The 12,497-nt window shown below is 37.9% G+C and overlaps 1 protein-coding gene across 1 annotated transcript; it reads right to left on the reverse strand.

Moving 5' to 3' along the window:
• Nucleotides 1-1,516: 1,516 nt before the first annotated feature.
• On the reverse strand, nt 1,517-12,448 carry LOC115217362 (RRP15-like protein). The gene is made up of 6 exons (XM_029787030.2): nt 12,314-12,448; nt 9,943-10,014; nt 8,749-9,203; nt 7,258-7,343; nt 3,733-3,922; nt 1,517-1,637 (listed from the first exon to the last, which is right to left on the reverse strand). Exons 2-6 carry the CDS (start codon nt 10,010-10,012, stop codon nt 1,542-1,544), a joined length of 897 nt encoding a protein of 298 aa, XP_029642890.1. The 5' UTR covers nt 10,013-10,014; nt 12,314-12,448; the 3' UTR covers nt 1,517-1,541.
• Nucleotides 12,449-12,497: the final 49 nt, after the last annotated feature.

The raw sequence follows: 12,497 nt of genomic DNA on the forward strand, positions 1-12,497 counted from the left end.
ATGCGCCGTTTATCTTGATATGAGATCACCATGTCGCGCACATATGGTTGTGATGTATGTTCCTAGTGTACCCTTATCAGACGGGTAGTTATGATGGGTATACTGGGCTTTGTATATTTTACCCCAGTGTCACTTTGATGGCATGCACTGCTCTCACTCAATAATAACAATCCTTTCTACTAAAGGCAAAAGGCCTGAAATTTTGTGGGTGGGGACAAGTCAATTACATTGATCCCAGTGTTTCACTGGTAATTAATTTATTGACCCCTGAAAGGATAAAAGGCAAAGTCGACCTCGAAGGAATTTGAACTCAGAACGTAGTGACAGGTGAAATACCGATAAGCATTTCGTCCAGTGTGCCAATGATTCTGCTAGCTCACCACCTTAATAATAATAATAATAATGACGATGATGATGAAAGTCACTTCTGTTGATTTCGGCATGAGAGTATTTGAAGGAAAAGATTTATAAAATAAAAATAAAAAATAAACAAAAGCTGCATCTATTTGTGATGGATGCATGAATGTAGTTTGGGTCCAGGTATGGATTTTGATATGAAGTCATAATGAGGACAATGATGATTTTGATTTTGCCTGGGATTGGACAGATATGTCTGTTAATTGCAGGATATAATTCTCGCATTGTTCTCTTTCTTCAACTCAAATTGTTTAAATGCATCATGACACATTTTAAACCACTCAGATTGATCAAGGCAATAAGTTCTCCCAAGGTGTTAAGCTAAGCTGTAGGGATTTTAGTAGTTGTTTCAACTTACCCTTATATCTAAGGATGTGTCTTCTTTAATCCTTGTTGTTATTATTGTCATCAGTAGTAGTAGTAATAGTTTCTTCACCATCTGGTTTTAGGGTGCCCTGCTCTAATAAAGGCACAACACTTGAAATTTTGACAGCAGAGGGGAGTTACGTTGAGCCAGTACCCAATTGGTACTTATTTCGACTTGCAAAATCGACCTCGGAGGGAATTGAGCTAAGAATGTCATGAGTCAAGAACAGCTGATAGGCGTTTTGTTGAATGTGCTAATAATTCTGTCAACTCACTGCTTATATTCTTTGGTTTCAGTCATTTGGCTGTGGCCATGCTGAAGCACCACCTTTAGTTGAGCAAATCAACCCTGGGCCTTATTCTTTGTAAGCCTAGTACTTATTCTATCGGCCTCTTTTGCTGAACCACTAACTTATGGGGCCGTAAACATACCAGCATCAGTTGTCAAGCGATGTTGGGGGGACAAACACAGACACACAAACATATACATATATATACATATGACTGGCTTCTTTCAGTTTCTGTCTACCAAATCCACTCACAAGGCTTTGGTCGGCATGAGGCTAAAGCAGAAGACACTTGCCCAAGGTGCCACGCAGTGGAACTGAACCGAGAACCATGTGGTTGGTAAGTAAGCTACTTACTAGCACAGCCACTCCTGGCTTTTAATAATGAAATAACAAGAATGATGATGATGATGGTACAAACTTCAAAACATCAAGTAACACGAAGATACTGTTTGAACAATTTATTTAAAACTATACACTCTCTTTTTTGTCCCAATCTTTCATTTTGGTGCTGTCGAGTATGAAGTCATCTTTCAGAAAATTCCAAATCTTTTTCTCAGGTTCAGGCTGAAGTAGATAGATATGGTGAATATTTATTGTGCAAGTAAATTAACTCAAGGCAAACACAATCAACACAACAACAACAACAACACATGTGGACAGAACCAATGCAGCAACCATCTTACAAACAATAACTCTGAACACCTTTTCAAACTCCACCTGTCTAACACCCGTGGACATGTTTACAAAGTCGGAAAACAGCATGCTAAGAGTTGTTGAAGCATGGAACAAACTGTTATGGGGACGTAAACACACCAGCATTGGTTGTTAAGCGATGTTGGGGGGACAAACACAGACATACAAACATATACACACACACATACATATATATCTATCTATCTATATATATATATATATATATATATATACGACAGGCTTCTTTCATTTTCCATCTACCAAATTCACTCACAAGGCTTTGGTCGGCCCGAGGCTATAGTAGAAGGTACCACGCAGTGGGACTGAACCCAGAACCATGTGGTTGGTAAGCAAGCTACTTACCACAAAGCCACTCCTACGCCTATGAGTAGTAGTTTATTTTTAGAATGATATTGTAGGGTAGGTATAAGGGTCTCGATTTGGCCAGTGTGAGCATAAAGCAGGTAAAATATTTTAGTTGGATAAGGCCAGTTTAAATGCCAAAGTGTTAAGGCATAAGCAGACAGAGCAGTTGCATGGGAGTCTCATGGGTTCAGGGGACCAATTCTGATCTATGTATGCTGTGACTTGCTGTCAATAAATAGCTACTATAGGGCCCAATGTATTGATTTGCCTGTAGGCCTCATGGATCTAAGGACCCAATTCTCATTTATCAGCATCGCCTTACTGGCACTTGTGCCGGTGGTACGTGAAAAACAACATTTAAGCGAGGGCGTTGCCAGTGCCGCTGGACTGGCTTCTGTGCAGGTGACACGTAAAAACATTTGAGCGTGGCCGTTGCCAGTACTGCCTGACTGTCTCTCATGCCGGTGGCACATAAAAGCGCCCCCTACACTCTCAGAGTGGTTGGCGTTAGGAAGGGCATCCAGCTGTAGAAACTCTGCCAGATCAGATTGGAGCCTAGTGCAGCCATCTGGTTCGCCAGTCCTCAGTCAAATCGTCCAACCCATGTCAGCATGGAAAGCGGACGTTAAACAATGATGATGATGATGAAAGCGGTGGTTGGTGTAAAATAGTTTGATTCAGCTCCAAGCATATTAAAGTTCCATAGCCTCATCACAAGAATTTAGCTTGTGCTCAGGTGAGTCTACAAAACTTTATGTTGTATAGGGCCAAATCAATCTATTTAAAATAACATACACACACACATGCAAACATAACATAACTAATGGATAACACAAGTGGGGGACAAGACAATACTCATGAACAAAAGACATAACTAATGGACGATAACATGACTAGGTAACACAAGGGAGAAGAGAAATGACCAATGGAAGATATACTGTAAATCTTCGAGTATAGTCCGCCCTTGACTATAATACGCAGGGGATTTTTAGGGAGCTGTACCTCTGAAAAATCTAAACCTTGTGTATAATACGCACCACTTCTCTAACTTGAGTCAAGGAGGTCTATATAACGTCCTTGGTTTGTAAAAATGTATATGGCAACGTCCTTTATTATTATTGTATATATAACATAATGCAAACGTGTAGCTTTTTTGTGCATTTTGTTTGCAGAAAATAAAGAAATAACAATAATAACAACAATAACATTTAATAAATGTTGCTTATTGTAAGTTATGGATGATTCTTTTATGACTTCATTGCTTTCAGGCTTAGCTTAAGGTATTTTCGCGACCGACATCACAAAATGCGTCTGAATAAACATTGCCGGACAGCAAATAGAGACTCGGACATTGCTTAGAAAATAATTTTCATTTTTAACCTCGTATATAGTACACACTAGGGATTTTGACCTTTAAATTTTGGGAAAAAATTGCGGATTATACTCGAGGATTTACGGTAATTGAGGAACACAAGACATAACTAATGGATAACATGACTAGAGGAGGAGGTGGGATAACTAATAGATCATATGACTAAGTAAGCAGTGGAATGAGTAGGAGGAAGTAGTCAATTAAGAGCCAAGTTACTGAATTACTTACTTTAATTGTGTCGTCTGGTTGAGATGACAAATTAACTTTCGGCATGTTTTGAAGCAGGTGAAAGAATGACATCTGCTCTGTGTTCTCAGAGATTTTCTGTTTTTTCCACTCAGTTGTGTTTATGGTATTTTCGTTCTCCTCATTCAGTTTCTGTTGTTCCTGTACAGCATTGAATAGCTGGACAATACCTCTGAAAAGAATAAATAAATATGTATATCTCTATATATATAAAGCTGAAGTTGTCTGTGTATGGCAGGTTTGGTAGCCTTCAACTAACACTATCTCCTCCGAGACCCTGCAGTGCAAGTTGACCAAAATTGAGAGTATGATAGAAGAAGGCTTGCTCTTCCTTCCGTAGAAGGAAAAAATTCAAATCGGACCATGTTAACACCAAAAATTATTTACATCAAAAAGTTGTTCTTTTTCTATGAAAATCCTTATTTTTTACGATTTTTTGACTGCTGTGTCACCATTTTTCAGTGTATTTCAACCAGAAAAATGTTCATTTAAAGAGAATAACAAGTTACATAATGCAAAATTTTTACTTTTAAAAATTTCCAATTCTAAAGGGTCGAAACAAACCCAAGCAATGCCGGGCGATACTGCTAGTATATATATATAAAGAGAGAGAGAAAGTGACAAAATGTTGGATAACAGAGCTAATACAACAATAGCAACAAACGTTTTAACCCTTTCGTTACCAAATCGCCCAAAGCCACCCGAAAAAAATTTTGGTTAATGTGACCAAAGCCGCCCGAATTTACCTATTCATATTTAAATGAGAATATCAGAGCAAATCTCTTTAGTACATTTGTGAAAACACGTGATTATACTTCGTAAACAGTTCATCTACAGTTTTGTACAACGATCGACGTGTAATTTTAATTCCCTGAATTTTGGGTGATTTTTTTCCACATTTTTTTCGGCATCGATTTTTCTTCAACTTTGAAAATGGATTGGAGTCTCATGTTATCAAGCATTGATTCCGAATTGGAAAATTTGTGAAGCAAATACTGGGTACTGTTGTGGATTTAGTTTTTACACAGGGAAACTAATGTTAGTCAGCATGGTTTAGGGTATGATGCAGTCTGGAAGTTATTGTTTGAAGCGATCGATGCGGAAACAAACTTATGCAAAATGTAAACAAACACAAAATCAGGGATCAAATTTCGGAAAATTTGTGAAGCAAATACTGGGTACTGTGTGGATTTAGTTTTTATACAGGGAAAATAATGTTAGTCAGCATGGCCTAGAGAACGATGTGGTCTGGAATTTATCACTTCCATACCATAACCAGGGCCGTATATTATTTTTTGACCGATTTCTTTAGTTCGGTCAAACTTGCGGTGGATTCCAGTATTTCACTTTATTCCACCTTTATGGTACACCTGTTGTGCATTAAATTCAACTGATGATCTAGTGATGTGCACAATTCTTCTTTATCAAAATTTTGTTGCATACCCATTTGAATATTAGCTGATGATTCATTTTCTATGGTGATGTTTAAACAAAATTTTAAAATTTTTACCTTTTGCTCAATTTTCCTGGATTTACCTGTAATTAAAGTCACTCTGAGACAAAAGTTATGCAATAGAATTGATTAAGAACCCTTTCTTTAATTATGTTCCAAATATCACATTAATATGTTGATAAGTAAAAAAGTTACAGTTATTTAATGAAACAAGCCTAGAGTCATGATTATTTTAGAATTTAATTGAAACTCATGAGGGGTGTATTTTGGTCAGAAATATAGTAACGAAAGGGTTAAGACCGTTTTCCATGCTAAAGCAGAAGTTAGCGTTGAGAACTTTATGATGGTCTTCTTTCTCCATTTTATCTTATCCTTTAGATCCCTCTACCCCAAAACCTCTCGGTCCCAGAACCTCTTTCATCACCTCCAACCACATCCTTTTGGTTTTCTCCTTCCTCTACATCAGTGGTTCTCAAGTGGGGTTCCATATGACCCTTAGGGGCCCATATAAGATTTTATAGTTAAAATTTATGTGCAATAAATTGCTTATATTTCTACAATATATAAAATATTTTCACAGTATTTTTATAAAATTCCTAATAATAGTTAATTATAAAAATATAATAGGTTTATTTTTTAAACATCGAATGGCTGGAAGGGTCCACCTGAGTAAAATAGGAATCAAAGGGGTTGAGGATCACTGCTCTACAGCCTTCCACATTCATCTGGACTTTCTCCCTCTTCTTACTCTATTAGAGAATTTGAGTAAACTTATATTAATGCGTCCAACTGATTAAAAAAATTCTATTTATTTATGCAGCTGAAGATAGCCCTGCATTTAAATTGATGTAATGATTGCACTGTTCAATTAAATGGAGCCACTTGAAACAGTCGTACTGCATCACCTATTGATATCCCGTAACTTATTTTGATTATATATATATATATATATATATTACATACACACGCTTCCGTGTCGGTGGCACGTAAAAACCACCAACCAATCGTGGTCGTCGCCAGCCTCCCTTGGCACCTGTGTCGGTGGCACGTAAAAAGCACCATCCATACGTGGTCGATGCCAGTGCCACCTTGACTGGCTTCCATGCCGGTGGCACGTATAAAGCACCCACTACACTCACCGAGTGGTTGGCGTTAGGAAGGGCATCCAGCTGTAGAAACACTGCCAGATCAGACTGGAGCCTGGTGCAGCCTCCATGGCTTCCCAGACTCCGGTCGAACTGTCAAACCCATGCTAGCATGGAAAACGGACGTTAAACAATGATGATGATGATGTAACTTTATCTTTTACTTCTTTCAGTCATCAGACTGCAGCCATGCTGGGGCACCACTTGTGGAAACTTAGTCAAAGAAATTGACACCAGTACATTTTTTTTTTGTCTAAGCTGGTACTTATACTATTAGTTTCTTTTATTGAAATGGTTGTCAAGTGGCGGTGAGGGACAAGCACAGACACTCACACACACATATATACACAACAAACTACTTTCAGTTTCCGTCTACCAAATCTACTCACAAGGCATTGGTCATCCCGAGACTACAGAAGACTCTTGCTCAAGATGCTGTACAATGGGACTGAACCCAGAACCATATCATCATCGTTTAACGTCCGCTTTCCATGCTAGCATGGGTTGGACGATTTGACTGAGGGCTGTCGAACCAGATGGCTGCACCAGACTCCAGTCTTGATCTGGCAGAGTTTCTACAGCTGGATGCCCTTCCTAACGCCAACCACTCCGAGAGTGTAGTGGGTACTTTTACGTGCCACCGATATATATATACACACACACATACATATACATGACAGGCTTCTTTCAGTTTCTGTCTTCCTGATCCACTCACAAAGCTTTGGGTAGCCTGAGGCTAAAGTAGAAGACACTTGTCCAAGGTGCCATGTAGTGGGACTGAACCCAAGACCAAATGGTTGGGAAGCATGCTTCTTAACCACACAACTACATCTGTGCTTGTGACTGTTCACTTATGAACTTTCCCCTTCAGGCATACAATGAAGTACAAAAGAGAAAAACAAATCTTACTGTGTAGCTACGGCTTTCAATTTGCGTTCTTTATTTATCTCAAGGACATTAGGCTTTGTTCTGGCTAAAAGAAGTTTCATTTTCCTCTGGATAAGAAAAAAAGAAAGAGAAAAAACAGCAAAATGAATTAAAGGGGAAGAGAAAAAATAAAACCAACAAGAAATACCATTTATTGGTTTTTCAGAGCTGATATTGCACTGTAGTTCCAATATCCACTCTTAGACATCGTTGCCACTCCTGATTCCCGCAGTTGTTTTGAATTCAGATTTGTTTACGTCTGTTTATCAGCTAATTTCTTATTCTCATTCATTTGTGACTTTATTTTTTTGCTCTCATGGCTCCCAAGAAAATTCATATTGAAAGTACTAAGCATCATGCTTATAATATACCGGAAGATAAACTGGCTACGATAAAACGTCATGAAAAAGGTGAAAAAGTGGTAACAATTGCACAATCTTTTGGGATGAGCCAGACAACTGTATCGACAATTATACATAATAAGGACAAGATTTTAGCACACATGGTTTTTATTAACCATGTATTATTGAAAATGCATTTATAAATAAAGTATGGTATGGAAGCACTCCGTCGGTTACGACGATGAGGGTTCCGGTTGATCTGAATCAACAGAACAACCTGCTCGTGAAATTAACGTGTAAGTGGCTGAGCACTCCAGAGACACGTGTACCCTTAACGTAGTTCTCGGGGATATTCAGCGTGACACAGAGAGCGAGAAGGCCGGCCCTTTGAAATACAGGTACAACAGAAACAGGAAGTAAGAGTGAGAGAAAGTTGTGGTGAAAGAGAACAGCAGGGATCACCACCATCCCCTGCTGGAGCCTCGTGGAGCTTTTAGGTGTTTTCGCTCAATAAACACTCACAACGCCCGGTCTGGGAATCGAAACCGCGATCCTATGACCGCGAGTCCGCTGCCCTAACCACTGGGCCATTGCGCCTCCACTATAAATAAAGTACAGAACTGGGAATGGTTATTGTCAGTTTAACCTAGAGACAAGTTAATTTGACTTAAGTTGTGTCTCCTGGACCAATTAATGACGTAGGGTGAGGTATGCCTGCAGGTAAATATATATATCCATGATATCAACCACATGAACTATGATGGAAAAATATGACATAATTTTTTGTGCAGGGGTTCCTTGAGACATGTAATTTATTTTAAGGGTTATGCAAGGGTAAAAAGGTTGAGAAACACTGGTATACACAAACGCATAGTATATTTTTACATATATCCAACAGGTTCCTTACAGTTTCCATCAACCAAATTCACTCACAAGGCTTTGGTGGGCCCAGGGCTGTAGCAGAAGACACTTGTTCAGGAGGACGGAACCTGATACCACATGGTTGGGAAGCAAACTTCTTAAGGCAGAGCTACATATATCTAATAAATATCTTACTCAATTATATATGGAATCACGACAAGAAAGAAGATAAATAAAAAAAAAACAAGAAAATAAAAATCGCATGACAAACCTCTTTCAGTTTTTCTCTATGATCCTTAGAATCTGGAATTTCCTCTTTGACTGCTTCTGGATTTGTTTCCAACAATCTTTCGAGTTTATGTTTCTGAATTTCTTTGTCTGTTTTACCTTTAGCAAGAATTGTATGTTTCTTGCCAACAGGAATCTGAGTCCTTTCTAAAATTCTTGAAATAGCATCTGCAAAACCAACAATTTCATCCTCCTCCTCCTCCTCCTCACCACCACCACCATCCGCATCCTTTTGTGTTTTGGAAACAGTTTTCTTTGTTTTTGTCTTCTTCTTCTTCTTTTTACTTGGAGAAATTTCCTCTTCGTTTGAATTAGATTCCTCATCAAAACTTTCCTTTGATGCCTTCTTTTTCTTTTTTACAACTTTCTCCTCTTCAGCTTCAGAATCTTCATCACTTGCTTCTTCTCCATCACTTTCACTAAACACATATTCTATCTCTGCCAAGGAAGAAATAAAAGAATGTATCTCCTTATCTAAACATGAATAGAGATTTTTCGTTTTTTTGGAAAGGTACTAAGCTTTGTATTTATAGGGAGGGGATGGATATATCGGAAGTTGTGGTGTTCATAACATTCCCAGACACTCAAGGTGCCATGTGGTTGGGAATCTAGCCTGCACTTCTAACAGTTTTCTGTAATTATTCCTCTGCGTTTATATCCATGTTACTACCATGTTACTACATGGTAGTCAAATTATTCATCATTATCATTAGTGTCGTTTAACGTCCGCTTTCCATGCTAGCATGGGTTGGACGATTTGACTGAGGACTGGCGAACTAGATGGCTACACCAGGCTCCGATCTTGATTTGGCAGAGTTTCTACAGCTGGATGCCCTTCCTAACACCAACTACTCCGAGAGTGTAGTGGGTGCTTTTACGTGCCACCTGCATGAGGGCCAGTTAGGCGGTACTGGCAAAAGTCATGGAAAATCGTGTTTTTTTCTTTTTTAAATGAAAAAACAGAAAATTTAAACTATTCTTAAAATTTTCAACCAAAAAGATTAAATCTAACAAAAGACAATTTCTATGTAGTTTATGCTTTTACAAAAGTGTTTATCATTCAACTATATCTTACCAAAGCTTTTGTGTTTCTAAACCCAACCCATACATAAAACTGAAGAATTATGCAGAAAATTTTTTTTAGTTTTTAGCAAAAAAGTAATTGTAAAGTAAATACCAGATTTTACTTCATCTTCACTACTGTCAGCTTCCACTTCTGTGCTTTTGGTCTGCTTTCTTTTAACCATTCCTGTAAAACAAATATATTTATGAGCAAATGCAGATTCTTGGAGTTTGGTGTTCTTGCTAATACACAACCCTCCCCGTCACCCTTAACTCTATCCCCAACTTTCCCACTAATCCCTTCTCTGTTTTCCGTCCCATCTATCTCTCCCCCCAATAATATCCACTTTGTTACACTATCCTCTACCACCCACTCACACCTATCAATCTGTTCTTTTCTTTACACTTTACCAAGTTCCACCATCCAACCTAAAATCATTACACCCCGTCTCTACTATCTTACTTCAGTTAAAGGGGCCTCTTTAGGTCCTTAGTCATCATCATCATTTAGCGTCCGTTTTCCATGCTAGCATGTGTTGGATGGTTTAACTGGGGTCTGTGAAGCCGGAAGGCTTCATCAGGCCCAGTCAGATTTGGCAGTGTTTCTACGGCTGGATGCCCTTCCTAACGCCAACCACTCCGCGAGTGTAGTGGGTGTTTTTTACTTAGTATTGCAAGTTATAAAGAATGTAGTCAGAATATGGATGAATACTATTTACTATACAAATAGTATTTATCTAGATTCTGACCACCTTCAGTTAATATATATAAGATCTATTGAACCATTGCAATCTCTCTTTCCATACACACATAAATGTATACTCTTTTACTTGTTTCAGTCACTTGACTGCGGCCATGCTGGAGCACCGCCTTTAGTCGAGCAAATCGACCCCGGGACTTATTCTTGGTAAGCCCAGTACTTATTATATCGGTCTCTTTTGCCGAACCGCTAAGTGACGGGGACGTAAACACACCAGCATCGGTTGTCAAGCAATGCTAGGGGGACAAACAGACACACAAACACACATACATATATACGACAGGCTTCTTTCAGTTTCCGTCTACCAAATCCACTCACAAGGCATTGGTCGGCCCAGGGCTATAGCAGAAGACACTTGCCCAAGATGCCTCGCAGTGGGACTGAACCCGGAACCATGTGGTTGGTTAGCAAGCTACATACCACACACCCACTCCTGTGCCTATATGTATATATTTGTATGTATGTATTTGCTGTGAAGCTCCATGGTGGTCTTGATCAAACCTATGATTAATTTTCCAGTCGTAATAAACTTTGGCATTCTTTCGATATAACTTGGACAAAATCAAAACACTTCACTTTGGGTATTTCCGTGGAAGCAAACGACAGTTTGATTCTGTTTTCTGCTTGGAAATTTGCGGATTTTACATAAACACATGAAGCAGGTAAGAACAAATATGCAAGGCTTTTTTTCTTCAAGTTTAAAATGAGACATTGCTGGCATAATTTCGTTATATCTTTACTCCACAACCCACGGAAATACCCGGAGTGAAATGTCTTGATTTTGTCGAGTTATATCGAAAGAATGCCTAAACTTATGGATCTTTTCGGTTTGAACGGCAGTTTTTTCTTGCAGTGTCATATGAAATTGTCACCCATAATTATGACCCTAGTATCGATCTATTGCATTTCAATCTGTTTTAGGGTTAGGGGTGGGGGGAAGGGTATCTTTTTTTCTTCAAAAATGTAAATAAACCCAATCTGTTTCTTAAACGAGGGACATATTCATACGGCACAGACTGTTTTCACCTCAATAGACGTCATTGATTTGTTGAAATTGCAGAAATTGAAGAAAAAAAACAACAAATATCTAACAAACTATAGAATTTTCTCAATAAAGCCAAGAGAAAAAGATGTTTTATAAACACATTCTACCAGTATACGAAGTTTAAAATTTATTAGTTACCTAGGAATTATGTTAAAAACTGCCGTTCAAACCGAAAAGATCCAAACTTTTTTTTTCAAACACGGTACATCTAAAACTGTGTACTGCCTGCATTAAATCAGTAGGGTGTAACTGTGAGATATTTAGCTTCTATTTCTAGCAGATCGAGTAACTGAGTAAAGGCATACACACTAGCTTAGTATGAGTTGTCTTAACATGTGCGATATGTTCTTCTTGATGTCGCAAAACATTTTCATAAAGCAACAAATAGTGATTACAAATATAATCGATGAGCCTGACCTTTCTCCAGTGAATTCTAAATCATAATACAATCATAAGATGTATAGTTATTTAAAAGCACAGCAATATTTACACAAATGTTAGAATCAGATATTACAGAAAACCATAAAATCTCTCCGATTTACGATTCAATTACTTTTTCAATGCAAATAAAAATATATAAGACCGTTAAAATATTATTGATCTAATCATCAAAAATGAAGAAAGTAAGAATTAATTACAAATAAACATTTAATTGGAAAATTTTGAGATAAATTAACTTACTTAATATTTTAGATGTTAGCGACACGCGTGTTGTCAGCCGGTGTAATACAAAATTAGTATCCCATAAATATTCGATTGAAAGTTTTATTATAAAGACATATATTTATTTATACACATACATATGTGTGTGTAAATATACACAAATAGTTAGTGAATAAAAGTGTAAAGTGCTGCATGTGGATTA

This window comes from Octopus sinensis, linkage group LG11 (assembly GCF_006345805.1).
Source record: "Octopus sinensis linkage group LG11, ASM634580v1, whole genome shotgun sequence".
NCBI lineage: Eukaryota > Metazoa > Mollusca > Cephalopoda > Octopoda > Octopodidae > Octopus > Octopus sinensis.

Coding starts and splice junctions, on each gene's coding strand:
- LOC115217362 (XM_029787030.2), bottom strand. CDS start 10,012: ATGGTTAAAAGAAAGCAGACCAAAAGCACAGAAGTGGAAGCTGACAGT. Junction 7,344..8,748: donor ATAGAGAAAAACTGAAAGAG/GTTTGTCATGCG, acceptor TTTCTTATCCAG/AGGAAAATGAAACTTCTTTT. Junction 1,638..3,732: donor AACCAGACGACACAATTAAA/GTAAGTAATTCA, acceptor TATCTACTTCAG/CCTGAACCTGAGAAAAAGAT.